Here is a 22,860-nt window from a genome sequence, read left to right as displayed (position 1 = left end):
CTTATGTTTTACCCCTTTGTGAGGCAGAATCCTACAATGAACCTTTTACTGAATGGGAGTATGTTCTGGCCCTGTCTTCTTAATGCAATCATTGCTTTGATTGGAAGCTGCAGTTTGGCAGGCATTTACTCAGCACCACCATCTTGTTGTGATTTTCTTCGGTCTTTGTAAAGCCTAAAACACAGCTTGGCACCTTCGCGCCCTCCTTACGCTCCATGAGTGGTGTCTTTGCCCCCCCCCCCCCTCCCCCAATAGTCTCTGCTGGATCATTGGTCACCCCTGCTCTGTAAGTGGATGATTTCTGCATCTGGACTATCTCCCACTCAGTGATCTCTGTCAAACAAGCTCCAGGGTTCCATCTGGGAAGCTTCCATATGGACTCTTCTCTTCCCTTAAGTTGAGATGGTGCATTTCTGTCACCGTGCTACAGTCCAGCCTCATCTGAAGCTTCACCTTGAAGCCCAGCACGTGAGTGCATGGACCCCCAGTCCCATTTCTTGGGTCTCCTTTTTGACAACAAGCTTACTTGTTTGCCCCTTAGCCATCATATGAAGGTTGCCTGTTTTTGTAAACTCAATGTCCTTCACTTCCTTGCCCACAACTCTTGGGATGTGAATTAATCAATCCTTCTCTTCCTTTATCTGTCATTGTGGTATCTGTTTAGCCACTGGTGCCTTTTGCTCTATCCCTGTCAATAGTGTTCTCATTGACACTGGGATCCCTTCCCTTTCAATTTGATGGTTGCAGCTCCTGGTCTCCTATGTCATCACTATCTGCTCTTCCCCTGCTCACCATCCGTATGCAATTCGTTACGTGGCTTTGGCCTGTCACCTGCCCACTGCCCACCCTCGGGTAGGTTTACCGGTTAGACTCCGCCTTACATCTCTCCACCATGATTTCCAACTCCTCTCCTTGTCCTCTTCTCCACATTCTCTGTCAACCCCCCACCCCCACCCCCTCTTTAATTAGTTCCTTGGCCCCTGATTCAGATGGATTTATTGAGGGGTCGGAAAGCCTCTATTGCTCCAATGGCGTTCCACTGTTTTTGAATGCTCTAATGGTAGTTTCAGGATGTCATTGTTTTTTACACTGATGGCTGTAAATCCATGGATCATGTGGGATATGCCTTCAGGTCTTCTGTTGGCATGAAACACTCTCTCTTGCCTACCACCTGTGGCATGTCTGCTTCCCCTGGAGTTGTCCCTCACCCAAGTTTCATGACGTATGGACTCAATGAATGGACTTCAGGCTATGGGTTAAAGGTTTCCTGCTACCCCTTGGTCTCTGTCATCCACAGCCTTCTTGCTGATCTTGGTGATGCTGTTTATTTGGTTGATTTCCTTGGGGTTCCTGGCCACATAGGTACCCAGGGTAATAATGAACCTGTTGATCATCTGACTGGGAGAGGATGGCCACCTAACCCCATTCTCCATGACCCCTCCAGGGATGGATTTGCAGCTTTACATGAGATCCCTTTTTGCTCATTTGTGGGCCGTCTCTTGGGAGACTACCCCCCCCCCTCCCCACATGTAATAAACTTTGTGCACTCAAGGAGACTCCCACAATGTGGCATTCTTCCCTCTGCCTCTGCTGATGGGAATCTACCATCCTTGGCCAACCACCATCCTCATATTCAGCACACTAGTTTGACCCATGTTTTTTTACTCTGTAATGAGCTGCAGCTTCTATTTTACTTGTGGAGTCCTCTCATGGTGATCCATATTTTGCTGGACTGCTCCTGCCTTTTGGCCCTTCACACTAAATATGCCCTTCCACCTTCCTTGCCTCAGTTGTTAGCGGAAGACCCTCGCATGGTTACATCTATCTTCAGTTTTCTTCACGAAAGTGGTTTGTCATCCCTGGTTTATGCTTCAATTTTCCTCTGGACTTTGAGTGCCTCAGTTAGTGTAGGCATTGGTTATGGAGGCCTTGTCCTTGCCTCCACCCTCGCCATGTTCTCCCCATCTTTTTCCTTACATTTTTTGTAGACTGTTGTACAGTTTTGTTTCCTCTTTTGCAGTATCTTCTTCCCTGGTATCGTCCCCCTTGTATCATGACAACAGTATGGTGTGGGTGTCAGGATGGGTCCAGGTGATGGTGCTGGTACCCCAATGCACATAGTGTTTCTGGGGCACCCTTGCCCTCACCATTTCCACCTATCCCCTTCCTTTTCTTTCCTCTTCCTGCTGCCCACACATTCCTTCACCTCTCACTGATTGCCCATTGTACCTCCCCCTTGAGTGAACTGTGCCATTTGTGTTGTTCCTCCCTTGATTTCTGCCATCTTACATCATGGGATTGATGACCTCACTGTATGGTCCCATCCCCTGAAACAGCCAACCAACAAACTATACAATTGAGATGTATATTATAAGACAATAATCTGATGGTGTACAAATTCTGAATTTGTCAATGAAAACAACATGACACTTTTGAGCTAGTTCCAGTCCCTTGCCAAACTTGTCCATGCATCACAGTGGTTGTGGTTTCGTACTGCTGTTCGTAATGGATGCCTAGGGGCCAATTGTGTACTTTCCTTATCGACACAGCCAATCACAGTAGGCTGCAAAAAAAGCAGCACAGTTCTGTTGTACACCCCACATAGCAGCTATGAGCCATACTTTTTAGGCAGCTATGAGACGTTATTCATAGATAGCTGCATCAGGTAGCATTGTTGACCAAAGGCAACCACTATGGGGTGGGCCTGAAATGTTTACTGATAGCACTTTGATGTCTGGATGATGCCGCTGTGGTGTACACAAATTCAATGCACAACTTCTAGTGCTGACAGTCATTCTTGCTATAAAGTGACAAATTGTGTTAAGTCTGAACTTTAAATGAACCATAGAGGCATGTTGGCAGACTGAATAGCATACACCAGCTGCATTGTCCCAGTCACAACTGAGAACACAGTGCATTATACTGTACTAAGCTTCACAGACAATACAGGTTTACTGTTACTTCCCTTGGAATGCTGCTGTGTATGGTGATTCCCTTTGGTGAAAAGAGTACCAAGAGTGAGGTTCTATTTCTCTTTTTTTTTTTTCTTTATTTTTTTAATTCAAAGAGACAACTATGCAAGTCGTAAGTAGTGGCAGGGCTTTTTAAAGCAGTTTATTTTTATGACTGGTGTGTATACAAGGCATGATCAAAATTTAGTGCTAGTATGCATATTATTTTCTCTGAATTTGCAACAGAACAGTTAATATTACCGATGATTGTTAATTCATATGTTCTCTACTAACCAGTGCAACACAAGAAGACCCAGTAACTCAATAGCTTGCAAAAAATCTTCTTCCATGTTTAGAGTAATTTTAATTTCAGAGACTGTTGTTATGGTGTAGCTTGGGGCTAACCTAATTTCGAGGGCTCGGTTCTCATAGTTGCTCACAAGAAATATACATAGACTTTTTGTGGCAGTGTACATTCAGAAGTGACAGATAATCAATAAGATAGCAAAAAAGATAAACTGCATACAACCTAATTCCACACTCTAAAGTCGTAAGTCGACACAGTTGCTGACAGCCATAGATTGTCTTTATTGAGCTTAAGAATGTTCGATAGTTCACCATACTTCTGTTCGGTGTTCTGAACTCTGACAGGAACAGAGAGAAGTCACAAACTGAGAGGTCAGTACTGACTTAACTACCTGTGAAACAGTATAACTACAAGGGCACATTACAGTAGATCATGCACAGGGAGGTGAAAGCTACTGATCCCAAAAGTTAAACCACTTTGTGCAGTTATGCACTGTGACACACTCCTTCCACAGCTAAAGAATTAAGTGGCAGACATTAAGAGATGCATTATGGAAAGCTAGCTTGGCAAAAACACATTTGGAGGCTTAATGGAAGATCCACCTCTGCTCAAAATTATATTGTATCTGAATACTCTTATTGTGAATGAAAATTCCCTGCAAAAAGTGATCAGACTCTGAAAAGAAAATTCATATACTTAAATAAAATGCTGATAAAACTCAAGATGACAAAAAGGGAAGAAATAGGACAAGGGTTGAATTAGAAGAAATAGCGTTCTTTGAGCTGAGGTAAAAGTTGAAATGGATAGTGCTGCTGAACTGGTCTGGGTATTATGATTGACAGCTCCAGACAGAAAGCTGTTTTTTGTGCTGAGAAGAAAAGGTAGGCATGAATCAGATAGTTGACTTTTCAGCTTTATTTCATTGTCCTGAATCAGAGAAGCTAGGACAGAGATCTCAAGATGTATAATACTGCAATTATCAACAATTTACACGTACACTGAAGCACCAAAGAAACTGATATAGGCATGCGTATTCAAATACGGAGATATGTAAACTGGCAGAATATGGTGCTTTCGTGGGCAATAGCTACATAAGGCAAGTGTCTGGAGCAGTTGTTAGATCAGTTACTGCTGCTACAATGGCAGGTTATCAAGATTTAAGTGAATTTGAATATGGTGTTATAGTCGGCACACGAGTGATGGGACACAGCATCTCCAAGGTAGTGATGAAAGGGCACTTTCCCGTACGACCATTTCACAAGTGTACAGTGAATATCAGGAATCTGGTAAAACATCAAATCTCCAACATGCTATGGCAGGAAAAAGATCCTGCCAGAATGGGACCAATGACAACTGAAGAGAAGAATTCAGCACGACAGAAGAGCAACCCTTCCATAAATTGCTGCAGATTGCAGTGCTGGGTCATTGACAAGTTTCAGCGTGTAAACCATTCAATGAAACTTCATCGATATGGGCTTTCGGAGTTGGAGGCCCACTCGTGTACCCTCGATGACTGCCTGACACAAAGCTTTACACCATGCCCGGGCCCATCAACACTGACATTGGACTGTTGATGACTGGAAACATGTTGCCTGGTCGGACGAGTCTCATTTCAAATTCTATCGAGTAGATGGATGTGTACAGGTATGCAGACAATCTTATGAATCTATGGACCCTGCGTGTCAGCAGGGGACTGTTCAAGCTGGTGGAGGCTCTAATGGGGTGAGCATGTGCACTTGGAGTGATATGGGACTATTGATCCTTCTAGATATGACTCTGACAGGTGACATGTATGTAAGCATCCTGACTGATCACCGGCATCCATTCATGTCCATTATGCATTATGATGGACTTGGACAATTCCAGCAGGACTATGTGACACCCTACACATCCACAATTGCTACAGAGTGGCTCCAGGAACACTCTTCTAAGTTTAAACACTTCGACTGGTCACCAAACTCCCCAGACGGGAACATTATTGAGCATATCAGGGATGCCTTGCAACACGCTATTCAGAAGGGATCTCCACCCACTAGTTCTCTTATGGATTTATGGACAGCCCTGCAGAATTCATGGTGTCAGTTCACTCCACACTCCAGCACTACTTCAGATATTAGTTGAATCCATGCCATGCCGTGTAGCGGCACTTCTGCATGCTAGTGGGGGCCCTACACAGTATTAGTTAGGTGTATCAGTTTCTTTGGCTCTTCCGTGTATTTGTACCTGCTGTGGCAACAGATATTGGTAGCGCAGTGTGACAATTGCTACACTGTTATCAGTGGAGAAACACAATAACCAAATAAATGTAGACTTATGTATTTGACACTCGTGCTTCACGAGATAAACTGCTTTTGGGTACATTACACTTCAATTTGGAAACCTCAAATTAAAAAATAAATATGAATTTATGCTGTTTATTAAAACTTTAATATGTACTTACAAAATTACAAAATAAATGAAGGCAGAAATGCAACACTTACTATAATTCACAGTGATCGAAAAATTGAACTTGTTTATCCTTTGTCTGCAGGAATATGCTGATGCGAGGTTAGAGGCCTACTTTTATTCTAAAAGCAAACTTCTAAACAGTGCAGCAAGTGACATTGGCACCAAGAGGAAAATTGGCGATTTAGAAGAATGAAGTGATCAGATCAGAAGATGAAGAATTTGACCTCGACAGAATTTGCAACTGAATCTGTCTCGTTGCAAATTCTGTGATGGAGATCGTGTTCAGCTGGAGGCTTGAAACTTGAGCATATCAGTTATGTACCTTCTGAGGTATTTCAATACCTGTGTGGAAGGGCCTCTATGCCTTTGATTTCAAAGGTTTAGCGTCTGTAAGAGCAAGGCAGAGCTGTTAAGTTCATGGAAGACTCCTCATGAATTGGAAACATCCATGTAACTTAAGATCATTCCATTCCTTTTTCTCTTTTTTTTTTAAATTTGTAACTGACTATTTATTCAGTCTCTCCGTAGATCATTTTAAATTAAATGAAGCTCTGTTGCATTTGACTAATAAATTGCCAGTGCAGCATTGCTAACTGCTGTAAATATCAATAACTTAGATTATATTTAAACTTATGAAGCAGCGTAGCACCAGAATGAATTACTGCATTTTATCTCTTAGCGCAATAAGCACAGGCTTAGAACTGCATGCAGGCAGCTATTTCTTATGCTACTTTGACTCCATAAAAATTCCATGAAGTTATTACATTGACTTACAATCAAGAGCAAATGCAAACAAATTATCTATCAGTATAATGAGTGTCATTGCTCAGATTGCATAAAAAATGTTCTTTTTAACATGTCTGACTTAGAAACAGAGCAGACAGCTGTGGGGTACATTACTCCATGCAGGCAATCGTGTAATGTCACACATCAGTGTGGCATTAGTCGTGTTTGCAGTTATATGCAGTTACGACTAAACCAATGTAAGAGGCGAAAGGGCTGTGGTGAATTTTCAAGCAGTATGTTGGGTGCAATGCATATTTGAGACTGTCTCTTCTTTTTTACATTGTAATCTCATTGCTCACATGTATTCATGTCATTACCTAAATCATGTGTCATGAGTATGTCTACAAAGTATTATGTTTGTAATTTGTGTTGTCCATATATTTTTTAAAGAAATCTGCTTTTTGTTTTGTACAAAGATATTGTTCTGTGTTCAGAAATTTGTATTATTTATAAAACGAACTCAGAATCATTCAACGTGCATAAATAAAAGTTGTAATAAACAATCATGTCCGTACTTTCTTACACTTGTTGTACCCATGAACACGTGTATGTGTGTGCGCACGCACATGCACAGATGTGTGAGAGCTTTTTTAATGGAATCTTCTCCTTTTTATACACTGTACCAACTTTTGATATTTGCCAAATGTGGAAGAAAGAGAAAGGGCCTTCGTGGAGTTTAGAGAGCGCTGATGCCGGTTGGAGTTCTGACTCCATCTGTGGGGTGAGCTCAGGTCTTAACATATCCAGAAAGGCAATGATTTGGATTTGAGACCATGTGTCGTATTACAAAAATTCAACATGAAAGTATATTATACAGTCAAATCTTGATATAAAGAATTTCATGGGACCACAAAAATTAAATTGTTGTACCAGGATTATTGTTATAATGAGGTTTTGTTGTCGTGACTTGGAGCAAGCAGCCATGTTTTCGTGGCTGAGAAGTACATTACTGTAGTACTTTTCTGATGAAAAATAGTATTGAAAGACAAATAATGACACACATTTTGTTCACTTCATTTATTAATACTGTACCTGTAGAATATCTTACTTTTGCGTACAGAAAAATTCACTTATTTACCTTTATTTCTTTTTCCTTAAAGATTCTCTTGTGAATATTGTCTTTATCTCCTCTAACGCAATAAATTGCTGTGCTGGAACACTGGCGATTGAAGATGCTAATTTCTGAATGGTTTCCAACTGCCCTATGAGCTCCACCAGAGGAGGAGGAGGATTCACACTAACATCACTGTCATCTTCAGAATCTTCAGTGGGTGAATTGCCCTTTAACTCCTTGATGATAGATTCGTTGGTATATGCTTCAAACACCAACACCTCATCATCCACTGACAAGTATTCAACTACTGAAACATCTGTGGTTTCACCAGTAACTGCTGAATCAATCTCCAGATCGCTTTGAATATCATCCTGCATTATTTAATCCACCACAACATTCTCACCAACATCTTCACTTTCAGAAATTCTTGCATTTTTTCGACAGTTCACAATCACATTCAGCTGTACAGTGTTCCAGGAACTACCAATCGTGTCACAAGCCTGCTTCACACTGAAGCTGTAGGAATTGCTCACCTTTCTTTCAAGTTTGTGGTCAAGTGTTGAACTAAACTTGAATGGAATTTTGTCTTGAAGTTCTTAATTATCCCCATATCCAGAGGCTGAAGAATCGAAATACAGTTCATGGGGAAGTAGCAGAGTTAAACGTTCTTCAAGGTTGGCATGTTATGCACACAAGAAATTATCCAGTAGCAATGCAATTTTCTTAGTCTTCATTGAAATCTCTTTATGAAGCGAAAGCACTCACTCACTAAAAAGAGTAGATGCCAATTTGCCTTGTAATTTACTGCAATAAACAAAATCACATTTACAATATGACTGTAGCAAAACATTACAGCCAAAGCTATACTGTACTAAATTAACTTATAAATTAATGGAGAGTAAACTAAAATGTATGTACCCTCATACCTGGTAAGCTTCTTACATTTCTGAAGCACTGTGGGTTTTCTGATTGTTTGATGACCAGTAGTGTCAATTTGCGTGTCCCTGATATGTTGCTGCAGAGAAGGACAGTTAGGCATACTTTAGACTGCTTCCCTCCTTCACATTTTTCTCCCCTCTAAAGGCCATCGTCTTCTCTGGCTTCAGTTGATAAAACAATCCTGTCTCATCTGCATAGTAAAAGTTTTCAGGACTGTATTTTTCTAATACACTCCTGGAAATTGAAATAAGAACACCGTGAATTCATTGTCCCAGGAAGGGGAAACTTTATTGACACATTCCTGGGGTCAGATACATCACATGATCACACTGACAGAATCACAGGCACATAGACACAGGCAACAGAGCATGCACAATGTCGGCACTAGTACAGTGTATATCCACCTTTCGCAGCAATGCAGGCTGCTATTCTCCCATGGAGACGATCGTAGAGATGCTGGATGTAGTCCTGTGGAACGGCTTGCCATGCCATTTCCACCTGGCGCCTCAGTTGGACCAGCATTCGTGCTGGACGTGCAGACTGCGTGAGACGACGCTTCATCCAGTCCCAAACATGCTCAATGGGGGACAGATCCGGAGATCTTGCTGGCCAGGGTAGTTGACTTACACCTTCTAGAGCACGTTGGGTGGCACAGGATACATGCGGACGTGCATTGTCCTGTTGGAACAGCAAGTTCCCTTGCCAGTCTAGGAATGGTAGAACGATGGGTTCGATGACGGTTTGGATGTACCGTGCACTATTCAGTGTCCCCTCGACGATCACCAGTGGTGTACGGCCAGTGTAGGAGATCGCTCCCCACACCATGATGCCGGGTGTTGGCCCTGTGTGCCTCGGTCGTATGCAGTCCTGATTGTGGCGCTCACCTGCACGGCGCCAAACACGCATACGACCATCATTGGCACCAAGGCAGAAGCGACTCTCATCGCTGAAGACGACACGTCTCCATTCGTCCCTCCATTCACGCCTGTCGCGACACCACTGGAGGCGGGCTGCACGATGTTGGGGCGTGAGCGGAAGACGGCCTAACGGTGTGCGGGACCGTAGCCCAGCTTCATGGAGACGGTTGCGAATGGTCCTCGCCGATACCCCAGGAGCAACAGTGTCCCTAATTTGCTGGGAAGTGGCGGTGCGGTCCCCTACGGCACTGCGTAGGATCCTACGGTCTTGGCGTGCATCCGTGCGTCGCTGCGGTCCGGTCCCAGGTCGACGGGCACGTGCACCTTCCGCCGACCACTAGCGACAACATCGATGTACTGTGGAGACCTCACGCCCCACGTGTTGAGCAATTCGGCGGTACGTCCACCCGGCCTCCCGCATGCCCACTATACGCCCTCGCTCAAAGTCCGTCAACTGCACATACGGTTCACGTCCACGCTGTCACGGCATGCTACCAGTGTTAAAGACTGCGATGGAGCTCCGTATGCCACGGCAAACTGCCTGACACTGACGGCGGCGGTGCACAAATGCTGCGCAGCTAGCGCCATTCGACGGCCAACACCGCGGTTCCTGGTGTGTCCGCTGTGCCGTGCGTGTGATCATTGCTTGTACAGCCCTCTCGCAGTGTCCGGAGCAAGTATGGTGGGTCTGACACACCGGTGTCTATGTGTTCTTTTTTCCATTTCCAGGAGTGTAGTTTACACATGGTATTTTCCTGCAAATTCTGTGTCACCTAAAGGTGCTGATTTTTCTTCTCCTGAAATCACTTTAAAAATGATCCCATGCCTGTCCTTAAATCATTACAACCACCCGTTACTTGCCTTAAAATTAGAATTGCCAAGCAACTTAGTGAAATCTAAGGCTTGTTGACATATCAATTGACCATTAATTGGTACATTCTGCAGATGCACCTCATTAAACCACCGCAGTGTAGCACTGTCCACATTGTCAGCAGCTGTCGTCTTCATTCTTTTTTCTTGAAGGGTTAAATTTGCTACCTACAAAACTTTTTTAAATTTCTTTTCACTTTTTAAGAAATGTATATAACTTTGATTGTGCAAGTCCATACTTTTTGCCATGTCTATTTGTTTCATTCCATTACAGTGTCTTTGAAAACCTTCATTTTTGTCTCCAACCTTATTTTTTCAGAGTTCCAGCCATTGTCCAGATATCAGTGAAGACCAAAGTGTTTACCTCTAATAAAAACATTCACAGATTGCAAAAATCAGAGAGATAAGCTTCGTGTGAACCCAACAAAACACTTTTGTCTGCTACTGAAACTCAATAATGGACAAACTAAACATTTCATTCCAACAAAGGACCTCTTTGACATTTGCCACTCAGGAAGCTCGCCCACAGCTGTACGCTATTCTCTTTACTACTAGAATGAATACAGTACTGTAGTATGTAGTGAAGCTTCTGGAAATAAAGTGCCAAAGGTGTAGTAGCTAAATAAACAATATCTACCACTATAGTGAGCTGCTTCGAAGTAGGAAATGGTAAATTCCTTGAAATTTTGTCTTGGTAATTACAGAGTGTTGCTAAATTTATGTCATCATCGTAATGAGGGATAATTAACATAATACATATAGAAAACCGGCTCGGACCATATAATATTATCACTGTACCCGGGTTTATCATTGTATTGATAAATGTTATATGGAGGTTTGACTGTATATATATAATCTACTGGTATAGTAATTAGCACCTTTGTGACCATTAAACCTTGCTTGTAATTCATATATGTCAAACAACATAACAAAATCTATCGTATAGTGTCTTCAGGTAAGTAAAAAGTTTGTTAGATTTATGGTGCTATTTCAAATTTCGTGCTATTCAGCTTTGATGAAAAAATTATCATCAGATACTTTTTTATCCATCTCTCTTTTCTTTCTTTAGACACCTGTTAATTTTCTCAGATGATCAGTTATTGAATGTCTATGTGATTAAATTTACGTAGAGTTTCTCAAGTGTGTGTTCACATTGTGTAGAGAAAGTCTTCAAACAATTAATAGAATGTCAGTCAGTTCAGCTGTAGTTCATTTCATGTCTTCAGACAGCCATTTGCTCTTCAAGGTGGCTGTTTCGAAATGACTAGACTAGTTAAAGTCAGAATTTTACTTCTAAATATCACACTAATGCTGTGTATTCACTCATTCAAGGTGGTGATTAGTCACATTGTGATCATAAATGTCAGTGCATGGGATGCTCCCTAAAATAACTGATAGCAATTACATTATATATACTGTTTGCTTTGTAGATCCTTTACAAAGAAATAATCATAAAGGTAGAATATATATATCTGAAAACCATATATTGACATGCACACAAGCACGTGTGCGCGCGCGCGCTCACACACACACACACACACACACACACACACACACACACACACGCTATGCTATAGCCTAGGGTTTCTTTTTTATGCACTTCAAAATGTATACATTTAGATGTGTGAGAGTGGCCTCAGTTGCCTGAAATTGCAGGCGCGCACAATTTCAGGCAACTGAGGCCACTCACACATCTAAATGTATACATTTTGAAGTGCATAAAAAAGAAACCCTAGGCTATACATAACATTATCAAAAGAAAGAAGTTTACAGTGATTGTTTACATAGGCTGCATTACTACACTGCAGAAGCCCGGTCTTGTACATTTTGAGATATTGATTACAGTACGAGTGGGTACCCAAAATAAACAAATAAATTTCTTAGTGAGCAGAGCTTTTGTAGTTCCAAGTTTTGCCACTAAGAGCAAACATTTCAGAGTCAGTTCTTTTATTTTGCTTTTGGCTGCAAAAACTAAGGTTATAAGCACACATGAAATAACCTTAGAACATCAGGAAGTGAAAGAACTTAAAAATGACAATACATTAAGCCCAGTCGATGGAAAGAACATGAGCTAATAACAAAAACTTCCTTGTGTAGAAAGGTCCACAAAATATGCTCTAGAGGCAGCAGAGGTCCCGAACGAAAGATTGCATGTCCTTTGCCATATTTGTATAATGGATAACACGATAAACAGCCCACACATGATTCACTAAAACAGCTGATAACTCAGACAGCAAACATATATGAGAGCATAAGAGGTTAAAAAAAAGGAAATTCAGCCAGAAAAAGGCAAACCAAAGGTTGACGACAATGAGCACAAAGTAGTGAGGGATCACAACTTAACAAATGAAAATGGCTAAAACAATAATGCCCAATATGCAAACTAGCTAGAATGATCTTGTGATGAGAAGGCCGAGAGGAGGTTAGCCAAGGTTTAATTCCCTGGAGCTTGTTCCTTTGTAGTGGTGGCCCTTGGTGATGCCAAAGTGACACCACCTGCCAACAAATGGCAATACAGAGATCATCCGAAGGAATGAAAGAGCTAATGGACTGAGGTAGGAGGACTGCAGCCTTGGCAGCAGTGTCAACATCCTCATTTCCTGTCAAACCAATGTGACCAGGAACTCGCATGAATGTCACAGTGGCTCCCTCAAAAGTGAGCTCTCTTGGACTTGTTGCACTAGGGGATGGGCTGTTTACAGCACACAGAGGCTCTGAAGGGCACTGAGAATTGGAGAATATAACACAATTAAAAAGCCTGTGTCATCAGATGTACTGGTGGTCTGACAGGGCAAAGAACTCTGCTGTAAATATTGAGCAGAAGCTATCAGTGTATATGAAGGTGCTGTCACTAAGTTGTGTGCAGAGATCAAGAAAATTACTGCAATAGGTCAAATCTGGAGTAATTTCCTTAGGAAGTGAATGAAGATGAACACAGGCTGCTGCATGAAGCCAAGGTGGTGAAGGGTTTACACACATTAGGAATGTGGCAGGTAGCATGAAGTTAGGCTGCTTGATTAGGAGCCAAAAGTGAACTCCAGGAGGTAACAGTGGAGAGGGATGTGCTCCATACTGGCAGTTAAGGGAGTCATCGAAAAATAAGATGTAGGATGGGTGGGTAGGCATGGCAGACAAACAGCATGCGTATTTGCACAGGACGATGACATGCTGGTATGACAGTGGTAGTTCAACAGCTTCTGCATAGACACTCTTAACCATGCTAGTGTAAAAGGTGCCATTGGTCAAACAGGCTCCGCGATGGCAGATTGTATCGAGATGGCGTAAGATTGGATTGTATCAAGGGGCGTAAGTTGGACAGATGTGAAGATGAATAAATGAAACACCCATAGTCTAGTTTTCAACAAACAAGGGATTGGTACAAATGGAGAAGGGTGGTCTGATCTGCTCCCCAGTAAGTACCGCTTAGAACACTTAGTACACTATGAGACGGGTACAGCTGCAGCCAGGAAAGACATAGGAGGACCAAGAAAGTTTTCTACCAAGCATGAGCTCCAGGAATTTCATAGTTTCGTCAAACAGAAAAACAGAAGAGCAACAGGCCCAAGATGTAAAGATAGTGGAAGAAACCAACAGCACCACCAGAAATTTAAAAAAATTGTTCCGTCAGTGGAAAAGTGAAAGCCATTGTCAATGCTCAGTAAGTAAAGACGATCAAGACATTGCTGAAGAGGGTGCTCAAGGAACTTAGAAAACTGCAGTAGATCAGTCACTGACGATAAGGGAGCCAGAGATGCCTGGTGGGAGACAGGCAAAATAGAGTTAATGGCTGTAGCAAAGAGGACAACAATCAGGACAAAGCCTTGAGGCACCCCGTTCTCCTGGATGAAGGTGTCTGACAAAATCAAAACCACACATACCTTGAAAACTTGGTATTTAAAAAATTCCTGAAGGAAACGGCGCAGGCAGCATCGGAAGTCCCACTAGTGTAGAGTGCAGTGGATACCAGTCCTCCAGCAGGTGTCGTAGGGTTTCTCCAAATCAAAAAAACGTGGCCATAGTCTGGTATTTCCACAGAGTCGGTAAGCAGAGTGCCATGACTGAAGAATGTCAGGGCTAGTCTCTGCAGAGATTATAGTGACAACTGTTTTGTGTGATTTTCGTTGTTGCAATAGCTGACTTCTGTGAACAGTGTCGGTAAATTATGCTTTTTACTCAGAACTCATGAAATGTTAACAGCAGCATATAATGACAATGCTATGGGAACTCAAGTGTTTGAGTGGTTTTCTCATCCTTGGGACCCATTTTTGAAATGGTGAAATGTCAATGGATGACAAACGTCATTCTGGGTGTCCGTCCATAATCTGAACACATGAAAATGTTGAAAACATTTGGCAATCATCAACAAAGATCAACAGTGGCCCATTTAAAAAATTGTGGAACTGTCAGGAATAACTTGGAGTACAGTGCAGCAAACAGTGACAGAAGATTTGGGAATGAAAAGTGTGGGTTCCAAATTCGTGCTCTGACTGCTGAACAAAAGTCCCAAAATGATCCAAACTTCTTTTAAAAAATCATAACAGGTGACAAAATTTGGTTCTATGCTTACGATCCCAAATCAAACCAATAATCAAGCAAGTGCATGACTTCGAGTTTGCCTCACCCCAAGAAAGCTCGTCAGGTGAAATCAAACTTTAAAACATTTCTGACTGGTTTTTCCAGCTTGAGAGGGGTCCTCAATTCAGAGTTGTTCCTCAAGTCAAATATGTCTCAAATGTGGTTGTTATGCATGCAAAACATAATTCACGTAGTTGCATTTTGAAATTAACAGCTTTATACTACATTTTTATTGATCTGCTGGAACATCTATTTAAGTTAATAGGGAAACATCAATTTCTTTGCAAAATTGAATGGCATGAAATCAAACCTGGTTGAAATGGTATTCAGAAACAAGTACATTTTAATGTTAGGTAAAGTTTGCTGGAACATTCTTTGAATTGGCAAAAATTGCCTTAATGAAGAAGACTTGCGACACAGTGCCCCAAAGAAAAATGCCAGATGGACAAAACACCTTGCTGTTAAAGTATTTTGCTGCAGCCCTATCAAAATACGTGACTCCTTTTTTTTATTTTTGGAAAATAATAAATTCATCCAAAAGTAAAAGCTCGCATGGAATTAATGTCATTTCCAACAAAGTACTAAAAGCTTGTTCCAAACAAATAAGAGGGATTCTCAGCCACATATGTAGTAGCTCACTGAAGCAGGGCATTTCTCCAGATAGACTGAGATACGCTATTGTTAAACCATTGCATAAAAAGGAGATAGATCTGATGCTAACAATCACCGCCCAATCTCACTTCTGACAGCTTTATCCGAAATTCTTGAAAAAGTAATGTATTCAAGAGTAGCATCCCATATTTGTAAGAATGAAGTACTAACAAAATGTCCATTTGGTTTCCAGAAAGGCTTTTCAACAGAAAATGCTGTATACTGTGATGTCGATGGCATTCGTTACGTCATACACAAAAGAAATTACAACCATATTTTTATTTTTAACTTATCACCATGATTCATTCTCTCAGGGATACTGCCTTTTCTTATCACCTTTACTTACGTGCATAAGTAAATATGAAACGGGTTCCTGAGGAGCCTCAGTTATTCATGTACCAACTTAAGATTTTGAACGTGATGACTAAAATATAGTTGCCTCTAACTGAATTGAATGTAATTTTGTTAATTTCTATTTATTGATTGCAAAGCAAGGCTTGAGAGAATTTTGATTGTTGCTGTGGAGCGGCCAAGTTAAAACTTACTGAACTCATGGAATCTGTATAATTTAAAAACATGAGCATCAACGTAAATTAATTATCTGTTGCAATTTAAAAAGGGAGCTTCTCGCAGAGCAAATTACTGAAGAAATGCTTATTAAAGACAGTTAGCCACTGCGAGCATTTGAGGTGACAACTATTACAAAGAAATTCATTTGGTGATAGTAATAACAGGTTAATTACAGCAGAAATACGAATAACTAACATAAAATATGTGTAGCCGCTCAATGGCTGCCTTCTGTATAGCGAAACAAAATAGTGTATGTCCCATAAAATACGTCTTTCCTCCCCGGCCGTACAATCGCGTCTCTTTTCGATCTTTTTTTTTTTTTTTCTTAATTGTATTTCAATTACCCATCGGGGCGGGCTGGCAGCAGCATATGCGCTGCTCTTCAGCCGAAAGACATAGAACAAACAATAGAAGACAGTGAAAAATATACAAAGGAGAGAATATGGTGAACATAGATATAAAAAGGGCGAACATCATGGAAGGCAATAGACAAAAAAAGGGGGGACTGTAAAATGAAGAGAAAAACTGTTTAAAAGTAGGGCACACAAAAAGCCACACACTGCGACAATTAAAAGAACACAAGGCACAGTATGACTGGAGCATAAAAAGTATCACGGATGGCGTAGCACATAACATCCTTTTTTTTTTATTTTCATAGACATTAAATAAAGATGCTGCTCTTAAATTATCTCTGTATATCAGTTGTTTCAAGAACATTAACTATATCTTTTACACTAATTATATTCATAACATTCTTTAACTGCGGTTTACAACCGATAAAAATGATTTATGTGACGTACCGTCACAATACGCTTTCACTTATCAAATATTAAATGCATTGAATAACTGAACATCACCCACTGGGATATTTTGTGATCTCTCAAAGGCTTTTGATTATGTGAATCGTGAAATTCTTCTAAATAAGCTTAACTATGAGTGGGACAGTGCACTTAACTGGAAGAATGCAGAAGGTTGAAATTAACAGTGCAGATAGTCTGCAAAAACCAGCACAGTCCCCTAACTGGGGAGATATCAAGAATGGTGTCCCACAGGGCTCAGTCTTGGGTCCCTTATTGTTCTTAATATATATTAAAGACTTGCTACTCTATATTCATGAAGATGCAAAGCGAGTTCTTTTTGCTGATGATATAAGTATAGTAATCACACCTAACAAGCAAGAATCAGCTGAGGAAATTGGAAATAATGTCTTTCAGAAAATTATTACGTGGTTCTCTGCAAATGGACTCTCACTAAATTGCGAGAAAACACAGTTTATACAATTCTGTACAGTAAATGGCATAACATCATTGATAAATATAGACTATGAATAGAAGTCTGTTGCTAAGGTAGAATTGTGGGTGTGTGCGTTGATAAGAAATTGAATTGGAAGAAACACATCGATGATCTGCTGAAACGGTTAGGTTCAGCTACTTATGCAATTAGGGTTATGGCAAATTTTGGTGATAAACATATCAGTAAATTAGCCTATTATGCCGATTTTCATTCACTTCTTTCATCAAGCATTATATGTTGGGGCAATCCGTCATTAAGAGACAAAGTATTCATTGCACAAAAGCGTGTAGTCAGAATACTAGCTGGAGCCCACTCAAAATCACCTTGCAGACATTTATTTAAGCAACTCGGGATATTCACAGTACCTTCGCAATACATATATTCATTTATTAAATTTCTCATTAATAACCGATCCCAATTAAAAAACAACAGTTAAGTGTATAGCTACAACATTAGAAGAAAGGATGATCTTCACTATTATTCTGGATTATATCTCACTTTGACACAGAAAGAGGTGAATTATGCTGCCACAAAAATCTTTGGTCATTTGCCAAATTGTATCAAAAGTCTGACAGACAGCCAACCAATATTTAAATGCAAATTAAAAGAATTTCCGAATGACAACTCCTCCTATTCAATAGATGAATTCTTAGATATGAAGTAGTAACGGTAAAAAAATATATTTTGTGTAAAGAAAACTTATGTTAAAATGACATATTCCACATCATTACGAAATGTCGTATTCATGACAAGGATTAATCTATGTATGTATGTATTAACGGTAAAGCTGCTGATAGCTCAACAATGACAACAGTTAAATTGCAGTACGATCTATATAACATTACATACGAGTGACTAAAGTGTGAATACAAAAAAATAGATGTTGCGAGCAAATTTTTCTTTCAATTCCAGAAATAGTCATTAGTCACGGTTTACTTTTCCGAACTCGATTACTTATTCGATTCATTGTTATCAATTACATCGATTCATCGATATCAATTGCTTAACATTGATTTGAATGCAGCATGTTCGTGTCATTAAGGTCTTACCGCAATCATCCCGATTCCTTCTGAAATAAATATAAACATCTGCGACATGTAATATTACTTCCCTTTTGACTTTTGCTCCAAAATATAGGTATTCAGAAACTATTTGAAAAATGCTGTAATATTGGGACTGGCTGTATATGTTGCATGAAAGTATTACGGGGCGTTAAACGCCAACCTTCGTGTGTTTTGATACTGTTGTTCATTAATTTTGAAAATAACAGTGCTGTATCGTAATCGTTAATAAATTCGATACCAACACGTGGCAGCGTATTGTCAAAATAGCAGTGCTGCACACTTTGACGCAAGGAGTGGGGATACATTAGTTTTATCTATTGAAAATTCGGTATGAAATATGAGTACTGTAAAACTGATTTCATCTACGAAACATCACGGAGTGACAGTAGTGTTCAAAGTGGAAGTGTATTCGATTCAACGTTGCAAAATACGTGGAAAGCCGCGTTGGAGCGTGGTGTCTTCCGATACGTTTTGAATATACAACATTCTAAAATTCTAGAGGGAAAATTTTCTTTTGTGGCACAGGTGAGAAACAATAAAAGACCTATAAGAAACGCTACAGCCCATATTGTTTTATTAATCTGGCATTTTTGCAAAAACTGTCATCAGTTAAATACAGATCGCGCTCTTAAAAGAAGGGCCCCCGAGGAAATAACAAGCCTGACGCAGCCCTTTGACCACGACAGATTTAATTTTACGAAAATAGACGAGACTGAAATACTTTTTGAGCTGAGAAGAAAATGTGACACATCAACAAATAGGCATTGTGTGATAATTAATGAGAGCCCACTAGAGTTTGGGCATTGTTTACTTTTACCCTCACGGCTGAACTGCTTACCACAAATTGCTACACAACATAGTCTGCAGCTGGCAATAGAAGTTATGCTTCTTAGTTCAAATCCGTAAGTATCTCCGTAATGAGTTACAACAGTTTCGTGATTTTAATATTACTGCCGCCTTGCCTTGGGATTAGACTTGTGTTTCATTGTTAAATGGTTTGCAAAACTTCTCAGTATGTTGAAATATTATCAGAATCAGTTAGGAAGTGTCCAAGATTTTTCGTTGACAGTTTCTACATATAATTTATTTGCATACTGGTATAATTTTTAATGTAATGCATCTACACTTTAATGGAGACCTTACCTTTTTCTTCATCTTTTTTGTCACTATGTGGTCACTTGATTATCAGCCCTTAAATGTAAATACTAGACATCAGTTTGGTAATTTCTTCTTGGTTTGTTTTCTTTGGCAGCATTTCAATTGAGACATGTCATTGGATATGTACGTTTGCATTCTGCAAACAACCGTGAAGTGCGTGGCAGAAGGTACTTCCCATTGTACAACATGTTAGAATTTCTTCATGTTCAATTCACATATGGTGTACAGGTAGAATGATTGCTTAAATCATTCTTTACACATTTAAATAGATCTTGCCTTTACAGCCTATAAGGATGTAACACATAGAGAATTTTAATATAATCCTAGTTTCCTCAGGTAATACAGATGAGTCATTCCATGTCAAATCAACACACTTTAAATAAAAATTTTACCTCACCCTCTTAGATTTTGCTGAAAGTTGGTATACGTATAGTGGGTGCTGAAACTAAGACAATACCAGATTTCAATATTTTACCTCAAACCATTCCTGAAATATGGTCATGTAAACTTTTCAAAAACTGGCCAAAAATGTGTGAACGAACTTTTTTTAAATTGCCCTAGGAGCTGCTCTAATTGAGCTAGAGAACTGGGAAAGGTGTCATTTTGTAGCATTTTTCATGCTCTTTCCAGTGATAGACAAAAAACCATAGCTTCTAATTAATAACCTTTTTCAAAATGGTAATTAATATTTTGATTTAATTTTTTTACAAAAAGTACATAATTGAAAATTTTCAAAATATTTCCATAACTACTTCATACTGTTGTAAATCACATGGCAAAACATAAATGTGGGATGATGATGGGTTCATTGTTTAAAAAAATTTATTCCGGACTCTTGTTTTTCACTAATGGCCCTAGTTTGACCAAGCTGACCTATAAGGTAGTACGTCAGTAGGGGACCGTATACATAGGGCTTGATGTCTGTACAATAATTCAGAGACTGGAGCCATTGTTGAGATGTAGTCTGCATTGATACCTTCTAAGGCTTTGTGTGCCTACAGCACTATTGTGCACTGTGGTTTTAGTGCAAATCAATTGTTACCTCTGTGTTGACCAATCTGTATCTATTATATTTAATAGTTCATTTTCAAGTAAATCTATACATTGAAGGCCAGTTTATAAGTGGTTTTTGTATAAATATGGAACCAAGTAAAAAGTGCAGTGCTGTAAGAGTTCAGTGTTGTAATCCATTGAAGAAGTCAAATCATTTTATTAGAGATATGTCACAACATGGATGCCCAAATTATTTCCTCAAATACCAAGTGGTGCCAAGATTTGTGATAAATGTAGGAAACTGAAAAATACACCAGAGCCCATCAGTGATGAAAGTGTTGAAGAATCTTTTGGATCAGAGATAATCATCCGAGACCAAGACCCTGACTTCACTCCAACTTCAGTAGCTGTTAAAACATTTAACACAACACTTCAAGAACTAGGTGAGTGCCCAATTGACAAGAGAAAACTAACATTTAGGCATTACGCCAAATCAAAAGTGAAGAAAATCTCATCAATGACACGTAAACTTTTTGTTGCTCCTGAAACTTCTTCGTCAGATACTGATACTGATGAATCCGTTCTTGAAAATCTTGAAAGAAACTTTAAAAATTCTATAAGTAGAGCAAAAAACTAATGATTCTTACAAGTTTACCTGAAAAGTGGAGTGTCAGGAAAATAATGAGGGAATTTAATGCTCCTAATTACATTGTTCGGCAGTCCAACAGAAACTGTCAAAACTGTACATTCATTTTATGAAAATGATGAAGTTAGCAGGGCAATGCCAGGTATTAAAGATAGTGTGACAATTACAGAAACAAATGGAAATAAGACAAAAATATCAAAAAGACTTATTTTGTGTAACCTTAAAGAAGCTTACAAGCATTTTAAAGGCAAGTTTCCTAACATTAAAATAGGTTTCTCTAAATTTGCTGAGTTGAGACCAAAACATTGTGTATTAGCTGGCCGGAGTGGCACACACACTGTCTGCATGTGCACAACTCACCAAAACATAAAATTAATGATAGAAAATGCCAAACTAAATACAGTAACAAACAGCAGCTTAAACAATTATAAGCAGTGCATTGCAAAAATGCTTTGCAACCCATCATCAGTTGATTGCAACATGGGAAACTGTGAATACTGCCCAGGAGAAACTGTCAAACGTAAAATTTTAAAAGACTCTTTTCATGAAAACTTAATTGAACAAGTTCAGTTCCGACAGTGGATGTCAGTTGACTGATGCAATCTGGAAATTGTTCAGAAAACTTCTGAAGAATTCATAGATTTATTTTGTAGTTAGATGTCTACTTTGATTCGGCATGACTTCATTGCCAAGCAACAACGAACATTTCTTAACTCCACAAGAGAAAACCTTATGGAATCTGAATTTGTTGTCATATGTGATTTTTCAGAAAATTATAGTATAATTCTACAGGATGAAGCTCAGAGTTTCCACTGGACAAGACAATAAATTACCATTCATCCTTTTGTTATATATTACAAACAGGAAGACAAAATTGAGCATATGAGCTTTGTCATTGTTTCTGATTGCCTGGAGCACAATACAACTGCAGTTTACACCTTTCAAAAGAAGCTAATTTCATATCTAACAAATACATTTCAAAAGATTCCAAAAAAGATATACTATTATTCTGACGGTTCTGCCACTCAGTATAAAAATAAGAAAAACTTCCTGAACCTTTGCCTTCATGAGGAAGACTTCAACATAAAAGCTGAGTGGCACTTTTCAGCCACAGCACATGGGAAAGGGCCGTGTGATGGAGTAGGGGGTTCAGTAAAGAGACTGGCAGCTCATGCAAGTTTGCAAAGGCCATACCAAAATCATATCCAACCCGCATGAGATCTATTTGAGTGGGCAGTAGATAACATCACAAATGTTGATTTTGCATATTCCACTCAAGACGACTACGCTGCTTCAGAAATATTCTTAAAAAACCGACTTGAAGAGGCATTGACAGTCAAAGGAACACAGCAATTTCACGCTTTCATTCCCAACACTACATCAAAATTAATAGTCAAATACTTCTCAGGTGATATGCAGAGTTGGGGGAGGGAAGTAACTACATCACCAGACAAACTGAAGTTACAAGATGTATCAGGCTATGTCACCACTGTATATGGCAGAAACTGGTGGCGTGGGTACATTTTAGAAAAAAATGGAGAACTTGATGAAGTGAAAATAACTTTTTTTCATCCATGTGGACCAGCTACCTAAGTCATTTTCTTATCCTGTACATGCAGATGTCCTGTGGGTGTCAAT

The 22,860-nt window shown here is 39.7% G+C and overlaps 2 protein-coding genes across 5 annotated transcripts in view; both read left to right on the top strand.

Moving 5' to 3' along the window:
- LOC126203839 (choline/ethanolamine kinase) overlaps positions 1 to 6,995 on the top strand; it is a 200,067-nt gene extending 193,072 nt beyond the window's left edge. For both annotated transcript variants that reach the window (XM_049938215.1, XM_049938214.1), the window contains exon 8: positions 5,789 to 6,995. In XM_049938215.1, the coding sequence (XP_049794172.1) occupies positions 5,789 to 5,899 (111 nt within the window). In that variant the 3' untranslated portion in view covers positions 5,900 to 6,995. The remainder of the gene's footprint in view (positions 1 to 5,788) is intronic.
- An 11,430-nt stretch (positions 6,996 to 18,425) lies between these two features.
- Positions 18,426 to 22,860, top strand: part of LOC126203686 (GDP-D-glucose phosphorylase 1) — an 89,082-nt gene continuing 84,647 nt past the window's right edge. For all 3 annotated transcript variants that reach the window (XM_049938055.1, XM_049938054.1, XM_049938053.1), the window contains exons 1-2: positions 18,426 to 18,950; positions 19,035 to 19,327. In XM_049938055.1, the coding sequence (XP_049794012.1) occupies positions 18,756 to 18,950; positions 19,035 to 19,327 (488 nt within the window). In that variant the 5' untranslated portion in view covers positions 18,426 to 18,755. The remainder of the gene's footprint in view (positions 18,951 to 19,034; positions 19,328 to 22,860) is intronic.

The sequence above is a fragment of the Schistocerca nitens genome, chromosome 9 (assembly GCF_023898315.1).
Source record: "Schistocerca nitens isolate TAMUIC-IGC-003100 chromosome 9, iqSchNite1.1, whole genome shotgun sequence".
NCBI classification, from domain to species: Eukaryota; Metazoa; Arthropoda; class Insecta; order Orthoptera; family Acrididae; genus Schistocerca; species Schistocerca nitens.
Note: the sequence above shows the minus strand (reverse complement) of the source record. Positions and strands in the feature narration are given on the sequence as shown.